This window comes from Paramormyrops kingsleyae, chromosome 17 (genome assembly GCF_048594095.1).
Source record: "Paramormyrops kingsleyae isolate MSU_618 chromosome 17, PKINGS_0.4, whole genome shotgun sequence".
Lineage (NCBI taxonomy): Eukaryota > Metazoa > Chordata > Actinopteri > Osteoglossiformes > Mormyridae > Paramormyrops > Paramormyrops kingsleyae.
In genome coordinates, this window is record NC_132813.1 from 3,205,757 (window position 1) to 3,224,873 (window position 19,117).

The window sequence follows — 19,117 nt, forward strand, 5'->3', positions numbered from 1 at the left end:
CTCAGTCTCACACCTACAGCTGCTGGTCCAGCAATGCGCCAGATTTCCATGGCAATGAAATAATCTCATTGTGTGGACGTGATTTAGATCACAGGAAAACACTGAAGGCCCATGAAGAAAACGAAACCTCACAATAGTGAGAAATCAGATAACCTGTTGGTGAATATTAGAGAAACAGCCCACAGAATGATCCAGGTGATTAAAATCTCAACTCAAGGGAAATAAGAAAATAACTGGTGTAAAAAATAACACCATTAATAATAATATCAGGAGGACTAAAATATTTCTTTTAGAGTTCATGATTAATGAAGGAAAAGTCTTGCATCATAATTTATTTAACTTTTATTTTACCCAGGCAGTTTGTGTGTGTGTGTGTGCATGTGTGTGTGTGTGTGAGAGAGAGACACACACCTGTGATGACCCCCCCCCCCATCCCCCAAAAAACCTGCAGCTGTGCTCACTCACATTTATGGCTCCCTCCCCAGTGAACGTGGACTTCCCCTGTTTCCACGTAAGCCAGTACCGGGACACAGCTCTTAATCACTGAATTCAGGTGTTTCATTCAGACCCATCGCCATAGGTGTATAAAATCAAGCACCTAGTCATGCAGTCAAGATTATAAACATTTGTGAAAGAATGGGTTGTTCTGAAGAGCTCAGTGAATTCAAGCACGGTACTGTCATAGGATGCCGCCTTTGAAGTAAATCAGTTTGTGAAATTTCTTCCCCGTTAGATATTCCACAGTCAACTGTAAGTGTTATTATTGCAAAGTGGAAACGTTTAGGAGCAACAGAAACTCAGTCACAAAGTGGCAGAACACGTAAAGTATCAAACTGGGGTCGCCAATGCTGAGTTCGCCGACGCTGAGTTCCACACGTCCTCTGGCATTAGCTCCAGCACAAAAACTGTGCAGCAGGAGGTTCATGGAATGGCCTCCATTGCCGAGCAGCTGCATGCAAGCCTCACATCAGTAAGCCCAATGCCAAGCGTCGGATGGAGTGATGTACAGCACGCAGCTACTAAGCTCTGGAGCATTGGAAACGTGTTCTGTAGAGTGACGAATCACGTTTCTCTGTCGGGCAGTCTGATGGATGAGTCTGGGTTTGGTGGATGTCAGGAGAACGTTACCTGCCTGACTTCATTGTGCCAGCTGTAGTTTGGTGGAGGAGGGATAATGGTATGGGGGTGTTTTTCAGGAGTTGGGCTGGGCCCCTTAGTTCCAGTGAAGGGAACTCTTAATGCTTCAAGACATTCTCGACAATTCTATACTTCCAACAACATGGGAACAGTTTGTGAAAGGCCCTTTTCTGTTCCAGCATGACTGTGCCCCAGTGCACAAAGCAAGGTCCATAAAGACATGGTTGAGTGAGTTTGGTGTGGAAGAACTTTACTGACCTGCATAGAGCCCTGACCTCAACCCCACTGAACACCATTGGGATGAAATAGAATGGAGATTGTGAGCCAGGTTTTCATGTCCAACATCAGTGCCTGACCTCACAATCGTCTGGATGAATAGGCAAAAATTCCCACAGACTCACTCCAACATCTTGTGGAAAGTCTTCCCAGAAGAGTGGCAGCTGTTACAGCTGCAAAGGGGGGACCAACTCCATATTGAGGCCTATGGATTTAGAATAGGATGTCATCTTAGTTCTAGTAGGTTCTAGGTCTCCCCATACTTTTGTCCATATAGTGTATGTATCCTGTGGCCACGCAGAATTTCTGTCACCTAACATCAAATCTGCTGTTCAGAATCTCACAGAGAATTTCCAGCATCAGAACCTTACTCTTTTAAAGCCGATCTCCACATTTCAAATTTCAGGACTATAATTCTTAATAATTTATTAAAGAAAGCAGTTGGGCATTAGGTCAGGATGTCCATGTAGACTCGCATGCCCCCAGAGCTGGAGGTTCTCTGAGGTTCTCTGTCGGTTCTGTGATTGTAAACGTGAAACGCTAGTTCCCTTCCTCAGATTTGGGAGCGGCCCCTCCCTGCTGCATCATCTGTCCTGCAGGCTCGGCAAACAGGGAAGCCCGTGACCCGAGAAGGTCACTGTCCTGTTTAATCACTCAGCTGCTGATCAAACCAGAGTGAATCCACTCAGTACACAGCATGGCTAATTCACACACCGTGACCCTCTTTGGACACATACCACTGCCTACGGTGCACAATGGCCCTGTTTCACACTAGGTCATCTCCGAGGCATGTAACAATGCCTCATTTTAGATGCCGTTTGTTGTGATTAGCTAAGCCTTTCGGATGAAGAGTATATGTCTAATGACAATATTTTGCATAACACACAAAGAAAATACTTTTCAGAGCAGACTGGTAGCTAAATTTCTTGCCAGCAAATGTAATTACAGTACTCATAGTATCCAGAACATTCAGAGGAATAATGGAGTCTGAGAGGAATGTGATATTAAATATTAAATGTTGTTTATTAAGCAGATTAGCATGACTAACCTTTGCCCCTTTCTAGTCATGCTCCTCCACACATTATTCTCGCTTGTGTCTTTAAACCAATTACCTTTGAATTAAAATCAGGTTAAGGAAAGGATGAATCAACAATGACGCTTCTCCTGTACCAGTCGGCTTGCCAGTTTAACATTTATGGCCGTAAACACAGAATTAAAAGGATTTTGAAAAGACTGTCATTTTCACAAGTGCTGGTTATCTTCCATTCTGTGAGACATCAGGGCGTAAGTGTTATAGCACACAAGCAACGTACTTATATGAATCATATTCAAGTTCAAAGAAGTGAAATATTGCTCAGGAAACCAATGCTGCTTAATACAAACGGAGGGAAGTGAATTACGGTTTAAAAATCCAGACTAGAGAGCTGCAGGTCCAGTTTAAAGGTCACGCACTCACACTGCTAAAAGTGCACATCCAAAGATTCCCAGACTGGCAGAACTTAACGCCCTACTGGCTTCCATCTAAGGCCCAGAAGACTAGTAAACTGTCCACAACTGGGTAAGAATTTAATGGTTCATCAACATGTCTTATCGCCAAGCCCAATGGGACATGTTTGCCATGGCAAACAGACACAATGGCTGGAGGGATTGGGCCAGCAGAAACTCAAACTGGGAACGGCAGAAGAGCACGGCAGGACAGAAATGCAGCCTCCCCACTACTTCACGTGGTGGTTTATAGAACTGTGGGTGTTGAGGCCCTCGAGCTGTGTCATCACCCAGCACTTAGAACAACACTGGATATATCGATTCCAGCTTTTATCATGAGTAATCACTGTATAGTCAGCCTTAAAATTCCTCATGATCAATGCCTACCGAAAAAAGCCAGCAGATCAGTATTTCAATAAACCAGCCCTAAACAAGATTTTTTTTTTTTCTGAGATAACCAGCCCTTCCATGCAGCCACCTTACCAATGCTGGATTTATTACATGCATTTATCACAGGAGAGGCAGCATCCACACAGAGGGAGAAAGCCAGGTGAACACATACTCCACCGAGTACGAGTAAAGCATGCTGACTGCCGATACTCAAAGACGAGTATTTTTTTGTCTACAGTCACTGAGGTGAAATACAGTTGATAGTAGGGTGGACATAGTGGTAGATAATACTGCCCCCCCCCCACTATGCACAGAGTACACTAAGGATAAAAGCTCCCCCCTGCTGTTTCTGTGTGGGTGAAAAGATAACTGAACACTCCCTGCTGCGATAAGACAGAGTGACAGCTGAGTCCTTGTTCTGCTGCTTACAGACTCAGTGTTCCGTCTAAAGCACTACAAATCTCATGTTCATGCAGAACCCCTCCCATGATTACCCCCCCTCCTGTGCAAGACCCTATACCAATGCCTAAGCAAGCATATAAATATTTAATATATTTTTGTTGTAGTTAAATAGCTTTTTACAAGCCAGTATATTAAAAGGAATTAATTTGGGAGTTGCATCCTGCCCAGGGTGTATCTCTGCTTTATGTCTGTTACCTGGGAAAGGCTCGCTGTGACCCGGAAAAGGATAAGCAGTTGGAAGACAGATGAAGGGTTTGGCTTTTAAGCTGGAAGGCAGTTACATGCTGCAATATCATTGCACTGTGAATAATTAATGGTTAATTTGTTAGATGCCTTGAGGAAATATTCTGCACCATGCTCCCAATTAAAGACTATTACATCTCCCATTTGACTTTGGAGCACTTGGGAATCCCCAAGGAGAAGTCAGAGTCCCTGGACAGAGAACTGGCAGTGAGGGAGAGAAGTCCTACCTGTCCGTTCATGCCAGTGAGAAGCATCCAGAACAAAGGGAGTAAATCAACTGCGACAGCAGCATGTCCCCTGCCCGTCCTCTGTCTGCGACAGCAGCATGTCCCCTGCCCGTCCTCTGTCTGCGACAGCAGCATGTCCCCTGCCCGTCCTCTGTCTGCGACAGCAGCATGTCCCCTGCCCGTCCTCTGTCTGCGACAGCAGCATGTCCCCTGCCTGTCCTCTGTCTGCGACAGCAGCATGTCCCCTGCCCGTCCTCTGTCTGCGACAGCAGCATGTCCCCTGCCCATCCCGTCTGCGACAGCAGCATGTCCCCTGCCCGTCCTCTGTCTGCGACAGCAGCATGTCCCCTGCCCGTCCCGTCTGCGACAGCAGCATGTCTCCTGCCCGTCCCCTGTCTGCGACAGCAGCATGTCCCCTGCCCGTCCCCTGTCTGCGCTTCAGCTGCATTGCCGTTCGGGTCTAAGCCTGATAAACAGACTTTCCCGGCGCCTCCTCTAACCTCTGCTTGCTCCAGGAGCAGCTACTCAGCACAGCGTGGCTGCTTCTCTACTCCTTATGTCCCGGTACGATGTTCTCTGACGCCGAGAGACACCAGAGCTCCTGCTGGTACCCCATGATCTGCCTTCTGACCATGGCTGGGCGTGTCGTACGCCATAGGTGAAAATTTCAAGTCCAGAAGATAAAAAACCAGACCACGATTTAGTTTCAACCAAACAGTTGAGTATAAACAGACACGATCACAGATACTCAACTGGTTGGTCGAAACAACATCTTGGTCTGGATTTTTACTTTCTGCACCTGAAATAGGAGCTCACAGCCCATTATATATATGAAAAAGAGAGGAACAGCCAACAAATAGACGGAATTAAAGCACATCTCCCCAGGTCATTTATTTCACCTGAGCTCTGCTCTACATACGCATGTGTCACGGGCCCCAGGGAAGCCTTGCTCTGGAAATAAAGCAGCTGACTCAGTCACTGGGCCCCCTGGGGACGACCTGCTGTGGCCCATGTGAGGGGCCCGCACACCTCAGCGCAGACATGTCAGCCATTAACTGGTTCAGCGGATCTCCCTTTCAGGAGATGTATTGGTTTCTATGGCAAGACCAAGGGCTGCTGTGTTTTTTGTGCCCGTATGTCCAAACAGGGTACCTGGGTTATATCAGCAGTTTGTTCTGGTACTTGGGCTGTTTAGATCTATTAATAGGGCTATATGAATGATTTGGTTCTGGTAATTGGGCTGTATAAGTCATTCTAGTACTGTATGAAGTTCTCATATCTAGGTATATTTATAGTTTAAATAAGGCATTCAAAATATTATCTGCTGAAACTCCTCCTTCACAAACGTGCTTCTTTGTAAATGTCTGCCTTTTTATATATGAAAAATTAAATATTAAGTATCATATTTATATCTCTCGGGGCCTGGGAACTACCTCGGGATTCCCCCGGTGGAGCTGGGGAGGGGGAGGTCTGGGCATCCCCGCTTAGCCTGCTGCCCCCGCGACCCGACCCCAGCTAAGCGGCAGATAATGGATGGATGGATAATGACTGCCTAATTTAGCATTTAGCACACCAAAAACATGCAAATATAATAACACAATTCTGCATTATCTGTTCGACGCTAATTGCTCTGTGAGTGGGAAACTCCAGTCTCAGGCTGTGGGGTGACCTTGCATTCATATGGAGATGATGTACTGTACTTACCCAGCCCTAGACATGACACCCGCAGTCCTGATTTTCCAAGGTTCCTGAAAAGAGACAGGTGATTATTACTGATATTAGCTGACACGTTGCTTGCCGCTCTTAAACGACCTTACACTTACACAGTTGTGTTTTAACTGAAACAAATCCGTTTTAAATAGCATATTAGACAGCAATAAAAAATATGTTACACACTATTAATTAATTTTCTCATGCATGGTAAGTTTCATTTCCTCACAACACGGACGTATGTGTAATTATGTGTGACGTGAAGGACTCTTGGCTGATTTTCAATGTTCATAAATGAGAGACCACAGGGATGGTGCAGCGTTAGAGGCCCCTATTCTATATGGCATCACAGATACGGCTGCAGACCTCTCTGGCTAGAATGTATAAGTGCGCAGCTTCATCTATGGTAACTGGCTTTCAAGGAGCCTGAAGATATTTCGTTTCAAGCACAGGGGGCCTCTGAGTTGACATACATCCAGTGCAGAAGCCGTGCAGAAGATCGTCATGAAAGAGCCATTATCCACTCAGCCAAGGAAGACGCCAGACGAACAATGCCGGACAAAGACGGCAACTCGAGACGTGTCATTCCAAAATTGCCCACTTCTCCTTATTTTCCTTTCTTAAATTTCTTGAGGAATTTAAGGTTTATTACATACACTGAGAATGAAATCAAAAAGAGCATCAGCCCCAGCCACGCTGTGTTGCGACTGCTGCATTGAAACATGACCGGAATATGCAGCTGGAACTGAATCCAGGGAAGCAGCAGCAGCTGGGATGAAGGCAGACAGCAGCTGGGATGAAGGCAGACAGCAGCTGGGATGAAGGCAGACAGCAGCTGGGACAGCAGCTGGGATGAAGGCAGACAGCAGCTGGGACAGCAGCTGGGACGAAGGCAGACAGCAGCTGGGATGAAGGCAGACAGCAGCTGGGATGAAGGCAGACAGCAGCTGGGACAGCAGCTGGGATGAAGGCAGACAGCAGCTGGGACAGCAGCTGGGACGAAGGCAGACAGCAGCTGGGATGAAGGCAGACAGCAGCTGGGATGAAGGCAGACAGCAGCTGGGACAGCAGCTGGGATGAAGGCAGACAGCAGCTGGGACAGCAGCTGGGACGAAGGCAGACAGCAGCTGGGATGAAGGCAGACAGCAGCTGGGATGAAGGCAGACAGCAGCTGGGACAGCAGCTGGGACGAAGGCAGACAGCAGCTGGGACGAAGGCAGACAGCAGCTGGGACGAAGGCAGACAGCAGCTGGGATGAAGGCAGACAGCAGCTGGGACAGCAGCTGGGACGAAGGCAGACAGCAGCTGGGATGAAGGCAGACAGCAGCTGGGATGAAGGCAGACAGCAGCTGGGACGAAGGCAGACAGCAGCTGGGATGAAGGCAGACAGCAGCTGGGACAGCAGCTGGGACGAAGGCAGACAGCAGCTGGGATGAAGGCAGACAGCAGCTGGGACAGCAGCTGGGACGAAGGCAGACAGCAGCTGGGATGAAGGCAGACAGCAGCTGGGACGAAGGCAGACAGCAGCTGGGACAGCAGCTGGGACGAAGGCAGACAGCAGCTGGGATGAAGGCAGACAGCAGCTGGGACAGCAGCTGGGACGAAGGCAGACAGCAGCTGGGACAGCAGCTGGGACGAAGGCAGACAGCAGCTGGGATGAAGGCAGACAGCAGCTGGGACAGCAGCTGGGACGAAGGCAGACAGCAGCTGGGATGAAGGCAGACAGCAGCTGATGAGCTGCTTAAGGTGCGGAGACCCTTGCTGAGGTCTATACTTACACACCCTAATTGTTTAATCATTATGGGTTTAGCTGAGCCCCTTCCAGGCCACTAGAGAGTGACTAGTACTGGAGAGGCACTCTTAGCTGCAGGGGAGTCACTAAATAACAAATTGATTAGATGGATTAGCACCCCACCGATGCCTTTGAGTGAATCTGCTTGAAATGTTTCATGATCTCCAACTAGTTTTCTGCACATGGGTATTACCAAGACATGCAGAATTATCATTTAAGACCATTTTATACTGCTGAGAGCTCAAACGCAAGCTTCCATATGACCAGATGAGATCTAAAGGGGAGCTTAGTTAGACAAGTAACTAAATGCCCTGTTCTGTCAATGTTACATCCTTTCTCATCTGACCATGTTATGAAAACAGACTTACAATGGTGTTGCTAATATTAACGGTGCCAACCATCGTTTTCCTTATTATATGTTATCCCTGCCTCTCATGTCATCGTCGCTTGCTCACAGCAATATCTGCACCAATTCCAGATTTAAGTTTTGATAAATCAGATGCAAATGCTTGTGTGTGAGCAGTACCGCCGCTCCCTATACACAGAGTTCGCAGTCTGCTTAGGGCACCCATTTGGCCAGCAGCGGCCCTGTGTCTGAGCACCATGACTGTCCACGGAATAAATAGTTGTACTGGATGGATGGGATGGCTTATGTGCGAAGCAAATGCAAACACACTTTCTACATAAACTTAGCTGGTATTTTTCATGCTTACACACTCTCATCAGTGTTCAGTTACATAACTCTGAATCACTTAGCTGACCATGGCACTGCCCTCAAAACGATAAAGAAATCAGTTCATTCCAGACGTTGACAACCGCAGTGCAACTATAATTAAAATGAACTAAAGGTCCCCTGTCAAAAATGCACAGGGCCTTCATTACATCATTAACCCGAATGCTGCTGCCACTGCATCACCACTTGCTGGTTTCCTGGCTGCAATCCTTACTACAGCTCAGCCTTCTGTTCTGCACCTTATTATACACACTGCATCCAGTGAGTTCTCAGGTGTGTGTGTGTGTCAACGGAATGTGTAAACAAGCTTTAGCATGTAGGGAGCGGCAGACCTACAGGGATACGTTTATCGTCGGAGTTTTGTGGTGTGTGAAAAACAGCCTCTATAATTTGTGGAACAAGCCAAGCTTTAATGGCATATGACAAAGTAATCACACTGCGAACGGCAGGGAAACACAGCATGGAATACTTGTTATTCACTGCATCGGTAGACTCTACCACTGCAAAAATTAGTAACACAGTACCGCGAGTTAATAAAAGCCGCACAGAAAAACATGTCTTTGTCCTTTTGTTAAGGTCTTACTGCTGTGACAATGAGATATTCTGATCTTTATAGACAACGCATGTACAGCCGTTAGCCGTGCTCAAAATGTGGTCCTGTTGCATTGCTTAGCCAGAATAAGCAAAGGAGAGAACTTTATTTTAGAACTTCAGAATGTTTACTACTACTAGAATATAGAACAAGGCTCCAAAAAGTGCCAAATCAGCGAACTGTGTGCCGAGGACTAATGGATGGTGTGGCTTCCTTCAAGCAGCTGGAGAGGTTTGGGTCCAGAGAGAATTTGGGCACTTTTGCGGCCTGTTACCACATGCTCTCTGGTGAAGTACAGCCAATGAGTGAGGTCTGGGGCAGGTCTGGTGTATAAGAAGAGCGGGAGTGTGAATGTCGGCGGGTCCCTGAGTGTCATTAATGTCACACGAAGAGCACAGGTATCCATCACTACCCACCCCCTCACCTCCAGATACACAGGCTGGGTAATAACAGTGTTAGCCACTGCTTCACTCAAACACATATCATCGGGGAAAAACATCCATCAGCACATTTTTTCTGTCCTCATCACAATGATAATGACTGATGCTATCACCCTATGTGATCACGATCATGGTTCTCTCTTCACATTTTCCTAATGATGAACGTCACAGTAGAACAGTCACCAGTCAAGAACCTCGGTAATTATCCAATGCAAGTTCAATTAAGGACTAAATCAATTTCTAAGTAGCGTGCATCTATGTTTTTCATATAACAAACTCAATTAACCGGAAACGGCTAGGACCAAAGAAACGGTCCACATGTTGGTCCATCTCTCCCTGAAATTTTAACAACATACATGCATGTCATATAGTCAAATTCAAACATACGGCTAGTTGGGTTTAATGATGCTGAAACTATTAAACAAAATTCAAAATACTGAGCTTCCTCCAAGCTTAAGCTAATGAAATGTGTCCCTGAATTGCCACGTGCCTATGAATCTGCCCATGGCCTGCCTGATGTGAAGAGCGCCAGGTCTCATTAAGCTCACGTCCCCTGACGTTCGCTAAACAGGGCCAGCAATCGGAAAGCCTCACTCAAGTCTCAGCCAAAGTGGGTTACAGTGTTAAATGCTGGCTTTCTGTGTTCAGCGTCACGACCCAAAGGGAAGCCTGCCAGATAGCCCTAACCCTAAATGACCTCCACCTTAACAACTAACCTGAAACGATACAGTGTGAACCACATCAGAAAACCTAGACGTCACTAGATCCTTCACAGCATTAAATGATGCAGGGTGACATGAATCCAATAAATTAACAGCAAGGAGAATATTTCATATATTTTAAATATAGTGGTATGCTATGGAGCACAAAGTCATAATAACCATTAATTATAATTATTAAAACACCAATATTTAATGTAATTTTTATTAAAAATAATATGTAGAGACTGATATTATCCAGTATCATTCAATACTAATAATAATGTTTAGAAGCCAAATATTGTACTTAAAGTCTACACAGAATATTTTGCACATTGCAATTTAAATTTTATATATAGTTTACATATTTACTTTAGCTTTTTTGTTTTGAATTGGACAGGATGTAGCTGATTCATACCTCTGAGAAATGTGCTGTGAAACATCCTGACTGACACACTCTATATGTACCTTGCTTGCATATTCGGGAGGAGATTGTCACCCCCAGCCGAGCCCATCCTCCTGTTTCCCTCCCCAGCGTGGCCCTATCGAGCCACCTCTGTTTCATATTAGTCTTACCTCTTGTTGCTGCCCTTCTGTGATTCACTCCAGCTGCCTCTTGTTCTGCTCCCTTGTTAGTCTTTGTATAAAAGTGCCTCCCGGTCCTGCGCTCTCTAGTCCTGTCATTAGCATCTTAACGTCAATAAAGCCCCATTGCTTGACCCTTTCACTTACAACTCCCTCGCTTCCCAAACCTGACGGAGATCAGGACCCTAATTATTATTCCATGTAAATAATACCAATGAAAGTGCAAAAGTAGATCAATCATTGAAGATGGACATGAATTCCCCATTCTACTTAACCTTGAGAATCCCTAATGCAACAAAATGACAGAACACATATCGCTTTTTAATTTGTATTAAAAAAAAAGAAGACAGAGAAAATATATCGACAAGTTGCAAAAGTTAGTCCAGCATGAAAGGCGGCTGCAGGAAATAGTGCATGATGAAGTGATGAAAATGCATATAGGAGGGTCAGGCTGAAGCGACAGCATCTCCACAGTGTCCTCAGCAAGCCTACTTACAGGATGAGGAATGTTACATGTCAGCTGTCAGTCTCTCAGTTAATAACTATACGTGTTATTGGGAAATGTGCAGTTACAAACACGTGAAGTGCTTTGGTTGAATGTGTCTTTTACCAAGAAAACAATATTGAAAAGAAAATATATAGATTTGTAAAGAGGTTTGTTTACTTTGGCACTAATCAGAGTGTAGACAGTGGAAGACTTTCAGCAGCATGTGGTGCCGCTGGAGATTTTGGGCCCCCAAGCCAGACCAAACCAATTATGTTACAATTTTCAGGTCCTTTTCACTCGGGGGCAACATCCTAACGCGTCTCCCCCGCCCTCTTTACAGCAGCCCTGTCAATAGCAAAAGGAACCACATAATTTAAAAGATTTAAAAAACAGATGACTGTGACTGAGGGAGTGACGCATTTAACTAAAAATAAATCTCAAAAAAATCACTAAAATGAACAAAGGGGCCTAGGGTCTCAGTGTCCACCTGTGACAAGGCTCTAAATCACCGAGAGAAGTGCAGAGAGATGTCACACCGGAGATGGCATGAGTAACGATGATGAACGGGCCAAACAATGAGCCGGGTGCTGTGCCACCCGTGAACAGGACAGGGGCTGTTTACAGTGGCTGAATCGCTGCTTCCTGAACAGATGAATGTGGTCTGGCTGTGCCGATGTCCTATGACACAAACCCTAAGAGAGGATCTCTGTAGTAGGTAGAAACAGTCTGTAGTGGCTTCTGGAACAGGGCCTTTACGTGCAACTGAAAACCACAATTGCTGAGTTGTATCACAGTGCCAGGCAGTTAAATATAAAATATCCAGTGAACATCGTAAACCAGTACTATCAACATAAGGGAAAAAAAACAGCTGAGTTTGCCAGTGAAAGCCAGAGTACATCAAGAGACCTGCCCCTAAGCATATCTCCCTCTACCTGCAGCTGAGTCTACATTTAATTTCAATTTGGGATGAAACTGTCAGATCTAGAGCTCTAACTGGGATCAGAGTGCAACTGAGTATCTGGAATTCGGCTCATTTCACCTCATTGCACTGGAAAGATTTTGAGGACTCAGACCTAAAAACACTGTGTCTCCACTACAACACAGATATCCTGAAATGACCCAGAACCTGACAGAAATAATTATGGAATGCTGTGCCCGTTACACACCAGCAAAGACGGCACGGCCAGAGCGGGGCAAGCTATTCATTTGATGAGCTGCTGGAAACAAAGCACTTCATTTGCATTGTATTCAACACACTAAAAATAATTATCCGTTACAAAAAGACGACCACCAGCGGAACAGCAATGAAGCTCATTTATTCAGAAACAATAAAACACCTCATAAAACTATCGTGGCCAATCACAGCTATTAATGTAAATCCTACTATTACACGTTAATTGAACAATATAAACTCCTATACAACTATTAAATCAGCCACTTCGTCTAACCATAAAAATGCTGACAAAGTATTAATCTTCTACAAGTCTGCAAAGAGGCATAAAATCTAAGCGATTTATGACAAAGTATTATTTATTTTAAAGAGGCCTATCAGCAATTATATGCATTTTAAGAGAATTCTGGTTAGACAGCCTGTTAACCAGGGACACAAAACACCCACAACTACTGTGCAGGACCCTGGCTGTGAAGACTGCCAGCCCCAGGGTTGCCAGCCCCAGGGTCACACTACACTGTCAGCTCCGCATTGGTTTTATAAAGAACAGCTTTGTGTGGGTGTTGAAATCACCACGGCGTACGTGCGTCTGGCAGGCCGCGAGTGGGTGCCGCACACCTTTCCGGAGGGGTCCGGACAAAACTAGCTCAGACTGGTGAACGCATCAGCCAGTGACACCAGCAGCGTACCAGTATACTTGTTTTTGCCACCACAATGCGTTATAAGTTTTCCATACTATACCACACCATTTGATAGAATTAATTTTGTACATGAATACACAGAGACGACAGAAATGTCAGACATATAAAAGTTATATAGTATATATCATACATATATTTTCACAGAAAATATATGGCACTTCTGTGATATTTTAAATAATTCCCTCCCTATTGCAGCTTCATCTAATTTGACAGTGAGCTACACCTTGATTTTAAGTTTGACTTCATTTCAGATAATACGTTTTGTTTGTCCCACAATTACTCATAATAGACAGTGTCGTCAACGGAGGTCATTCATAAGGAACTGCAATTTAATGGCTTCCTGGGCATGAAGCTGGGATTTTCCTTTCGCAGAACCCCAGTCATGTACAAAATGCTCCCCTTCAGTTCACTGCGGTCTTAACAGAGTGCACCAAACTTTAATGTATGACTAATGGCAGGCTGCAGGAAAGGCTACACTTTACATGCTCCTACTGCAGTGAGGGTCCAGCCACCTGAAACATCATGTGATGTAATGGTTTTCAAGTTTAAAGCAAAGGGTGTTTGTATATCCATAGTGATATTAAACTTATTCCTAGGAAAAGGATATTTGCTAATAAGAATTACTCATCACACTTTACTTAAAGCAGTCAAGTCAAGCAGTCTTGCACAGTAAATACCTTCATAATGCTGTACGAAGCATGCTTAATTCTTACACTGACCATTACAATGCATTAGGAAGGTATCTATAGTGCATTAAAGATGAGAGCTTCATTGAGAATTCATAATGCATAATAAACATGGCTATAATGTTTTATGCCTTTTTATAAACAGTTATAGTTGTGTTCATAATACTATGTATTATGAATGTATTATAATGCATTATGAAGGTATCTATAATGCATTAAGATGACTGCTTTAAGTAGAGTGTTACCGAATTACTTGGCTATTCCAAGACATGAAGGTGCACCAGCATTAAATCAAACATGATACTGTTATTATATCTGCGAATGCAATCTGAAGAAATATTAGTCATTCGGAAATAAGGATACGACAACTACCATCTTCACTCTCAACCCAGGACAAAAATGCAAACAGGAAACTATGAAACAAACAAAACCAAAGACATTTCAAGGTTGATGCAACAAGGGGGAGTGCGGCTGTACTGGGTGGGAGAGTTCAGTCACCAGTTTAAAAACTTCACTTCAAAATGTTTGCTGAAAACTTACATTTGTCTAATTAGTAGAATTACATTTAGGAAGTCATTGCATTTCCTGCCAATGAACCAGTTTAAATCAAGAAGTACTGATCCATGGTGGGGAAGGGGGGGGGCGAGAGAGAAGTTAACTTTTGGAAAGTCAACAAAGAAGAGAGATGATGAAAAGATGGATTTGAGGATAGACAGGAAGCAGAGAGCAAGGAAAGGAAGCTGATTAGAGGATAAAGAGGCCATAGGAGGAAACTAGCAAGTAGTCATGCATATTCTGTGCCTTCAAATAAAACCAATGAGACATGGGGACTAATTACAGCACATCAGAGGAGCCTCTGTAACCTCTACCCTCTTCAAGGTGTCTCAGGTTCTCAGGGCAGAGATAAAACAGGTTGTCTTCTGAAGCCCAGAAACTGTGTGTCTGTGTGTCTGGGTCAAGCTCTCCCTGAAACCATAATGAAGGAGAAGACATACGAAGCTGTAGTAGAACAGCAGCTAGACTCTCTAAAACGAGGCAGAAGGCTGTTCTGACCTTTGCTGATGCAGCACAATTATGAAGGACTACAAGAAAAATGTCAATCAGACAAACAGCCCCTTGAGTGTGGTATATAATGAATTGATCCTGCACTTTCACACTGAAATAGTGTTACAGAACATCAGCTGCGCCCCAAACAAATGATGCAACTTTAAATTCACTTTAAAAAGAACGATTAAAATGCACAAATACGCTCAGTTTTAAAACTGAATTTATACAGAGCGACTTGGTACGATAGAAACCCATAGATGATTTTGGTTTTACAAAACTGCAGGAAGTTAGAGCACCATACAGCAGTGTTTCCCAATCCGGTCCCCAGGAACCCACAGTCGGTCCATGTGTCACGTTCCAAACACAGAGGAGGCAGGAGCAGGTGTGAGAGAAAAGTGATGATGGATTTATTAAAGGAACGTGAACAGAGCAAACGAACGTAGACGTGGGGTCAAACAAAAGGCATAACTGGCAATAGGGGAAAACTGGGGAGAGAGGAGGGATGGGGGTAGGAGGGAGGGAGCATGAACACACTAGTGCAACGTCAATGACTGGGATAGGGAGTACAGCACTGGGAGGCACTTTTATACACGACTAATGAGGGAGCAGAAGAGAGGCAGCTGGAGTGAGCCACACGGGCTGAAATGCGAAGCAAGACAAATGATCAACAGGAGAGAACGAGAGGGGCATGGATGCAATGACACCATGTTTTTGCTCCCTCTGAGCTCCCTGCCAGAGCAAAGACATGGACCGTCTCTGGGTCCTCGAGGACTGGATTGGTAAACACTGCCCTGGAGTATCGCAAACATTCATCAACAGCTTTTTTAAAAATCCAAATGACACAAAACTAATTTAGAAATCAGTCAGTAGATGTTTTTCAAATTACCATTATTGGCCATCATATGGCACAGGCTCAACAGCCTAAACAATTTGCATTCCTAATTGTATTTTCTCAACAATCCCAGTGTATCTAGTATTATGTCTGTCATGATAATTTTATACCATTCTCTAGCACATTCAGTTACTAACTCAAAAAACAAGGTCTCAGGCCAAGATAGCAATTTTTGACTTGTAGGCTTTGCGGGTTAATGTGCCGACCTAATTCATTGCGTACTTCCACCACGCTATTTTCACTTTTTAAATAGGGGACGAAGGGCTTGTGTTTCTCTGGATAAAAGTTTGATTTGCTCTCATTTTGTCCCAGAAAGGAGATAAATCATGGCTTTTAAAACTGCTTACAAAGGGGTGCACAAAAATAAATTGGTTAGAGAGCTTTACAGTGAGGCATTAGTTACCCAGTCTTGACCAGTGCTGGGCAGAGAAGCTCCAGTATATAATTTTGGAGGACGTTTACACATTCCCTGCAATTTAGCTCAATCTTTTTTTCATTCCCAATTTTATAAAAAGCACATCTTGTAGAACAACCCCCATAACAAGGCAGGCAAACAGCCTGAACACTCCAAGGACAGTGACTAGAAACGATTAATTAGAGGCTGTAAACTATCATTTTCTTATGAGTCAGTTAAGTAGTGTCTAAAATAAAGGCACAGTTTTAAGCAGATTTCTGTGCAATTCTGTGCCTTGAACAATGTGTTCTGAGGTAGACATGCTGGGATTAGGTGGAGGACAGAATGCAGGCAAAAATTAAAACATAGTGTGAGAACTTAACAATCAGCTTGGTAGTTCTACATTACAATGTAACATAAATGAAAGTAATAAAACTGACCGTCGAGTTATGAGTGCCTTATTTCTTGTCAACCTCACAGGGAAAAGAACACAATGAATACGACCACTGCAGACAAAAAGATGCCGGGATTACTGAATGGGCTTTGTTTTTTCATACTATGCACTTGCTGACAAACCCCTTTAGAATGATGGTGCACAAGATATCAGTGAACTGCACGGCTCACCGTTTGTGACAACTGTGATGCAGATTCATCTCTTAGCAAACACTGCTTACACCCATAATATTAAATATACTCTACAACCAAAAGTATTCCCTTTGCAGGTATAACGGCCTGTACTCTTTGGTGAAGGCTTTTCGCTCGAAGGGATTTGTTGCCACTCAGTTGTAAGTGCATCAGTGAGGCTGGGTACTGATGTTGGGCAATCGGGTCTGGACTGACTCGCAGTCAGCATTTTAATTCATCCCACAGATGTTCTACTAAGTTGAGGTCAGACTTTTGCTTAATGCCCCTTATGTTTTACCTAAGAACATCATTTCTGACTTCACTCTGGGTGAAATTTACACATTGGGCCATATTTCTGCACGAGTTTCTCTTCCCCAGCTGAGCAGAGTATATGAGTACAAGATTCATTCCCTTAATTTTGACCCACCCAAGTTAAAGAGTTACCACCAGCAAGCACGCTGCAGAACTACGCATTTTTGCTCAAGTACCGTTACTTATGGCTCCATGGCAACCGCAAGTCAATTTGGCGTTATCGTGCTTGTTTAAATAGCCTTCGGCTGCATCTCACGTGTACAATAGACAAGTGTTTTCGAACAAAAGCCACGTGATGCACATCCTGACCCTCTGGTCGGTGATTAGGATGAGAATTTGGGTAGTGGATGCGAGTTAATTTGCCTTTCTTCCCTTATAAATGCATGCATTACTCTCATTTGTATGTAATCAAGATAATCATTTTTAAAAGCGAACAGAAGAAAAAAGGTCTGGCCACAAAGGTAACCAGATACAGAATCGTCTGCATTTTATAAACATACCACAATCACAGAGGACTCTCTTCACATTAATGAAGTGTACGATAGTATTTACGAAGTCCATTTCTAAACATTATCCTGTACACAGGCTTTCTTAGCCATGCTGTCCATCATCATACAGAATATATACAGATACTTTGTCATATTGCTATATTTTAAGGACATTTACGCACTAAAGAGGAGATGACACATTATCTCTGTATTTACTAAAGCTGTCTGTTTGAGAAAACATCTGGGTTTATTTTGCATTACGCTTTCATGTGGCTAGAAAAATATATGCACTGATGGAGAGAAATGCCTGAACCAGAGGGTGTCTTGCCTACCAGTGCTTCTGAATATTCCCCCTAAGTCCTGATCAGGGTAATTAATTGTAAGTCTGAGTGTCCCATTGAGTGCCAGCAGCACCTCCATACCCCCCAGCTACATTTGCTGGATGTGACATACACAAGGCTATAAAAAAGGAAAAAGGTCACAAAAAAAATGAAAATGATGGAACACAAACCATGTCAGTAACTCACAAGAAAAAACAATCCTCACATACTCACACTTTACAAGTTACAAAGTATATAAGTATTATAAGGCTGAGTAAAGCTAAAGTTTTTAAGCTAAACGCATATAGTTAAAGAGCCTTTTTTCCTTGTGGATAGCGAACCATGCCATACACATTACTGCAGTTTTACATTGAGATCTTCATGGGTTTTAAAATGGGTTTTAAATGCCCATATTTGAAGTATTGGAAAACCTTCACAATAGTCAACAATTATCATATATTGGGCAGAAGTGCCTAAGGTCCAGTAGCTGATACCTTGGAGATCTGAGGTGAATCTCAGTTTGCATACTTGACTGTACTTGTGTTCTCGTGTACCCGTTTTACATCATCTTCCATTGCCGAAGACCAGTTCCAATACTAAGAATAGAAGCACAGAGGATGGTAAATATCCCCGGATGTTGTTCTTGCCCCAAATATCGATTGCATCCTAGCCAAACGAGAGCAATCCCATGATCCACTGCGCCACAAGTTTGTTCTGGGGAGCCAATTAGGAAGACTGGTCTTGCCAAGACCACAAGTACGGTCTTTGCATTCTTGATATTGAGCTTCACCCCTGGTCTCAGTGCCTTCTGAGACCAGCCAGGCCTATCTGCCCCAAGGTTAATTCAGGAGGACAAGCTCTTCAGCCAGGTGCTGTTCACCGAACATCTGTCCACAAATTACTACCACATCCAGAAAGAAATCGAAACTAAAATTTGCATGGAAGCTATTCATGTTAAAGTTTGAAATCAGATTATGCACCACACTTACAACAACATAAATTGTATCTTTTTATTTACCAATCAATCCTGATACTGCTGAATACAAGCATACTGCTAGCATTCTGATTCGAATAATTTTACCCTCAGGGAAGGCAGTTGCAGCCGCTGACCCCGTATTCTGTTTCGGCGGTATTTATGAAGTGGAGCCGCATTGTAACTCATGATCCTGGAATCAGAACTAAGAGGCTCATCATTATTGCTATATAATTTAGCTTCAACCAAATT

General features: G+C 43.9%; 1 protein-coding gene across 5 annotated transcripts in view; it reads right to left on the reverse strand.

Annotated features, from left to right (window-relative positions):
- The window catches only part of kcnab1a (potassium voltage-gated channel subfamily A regulatory beta subunit 1a), a 57,010-nt gene that overhangs the window by 16,612 nt on the left and 21,281 nt on the right, over positions 1-19,117 (reverse strand). For all 5 annotated transcript variants that reach the window (XM_023792472.2, XM_072701112.1, XM_023792473.2 and 2 more), the window contains exon 2: positions 5,925-5,968. In XM_023792472.2, coding sequence (XP_023648240.1) covers positions 5,925-5,968 — 44 coding nt within the window. The remainder of the gene's footprint in view (positions 1-5,924; positions 5,969-19,117) is intronic.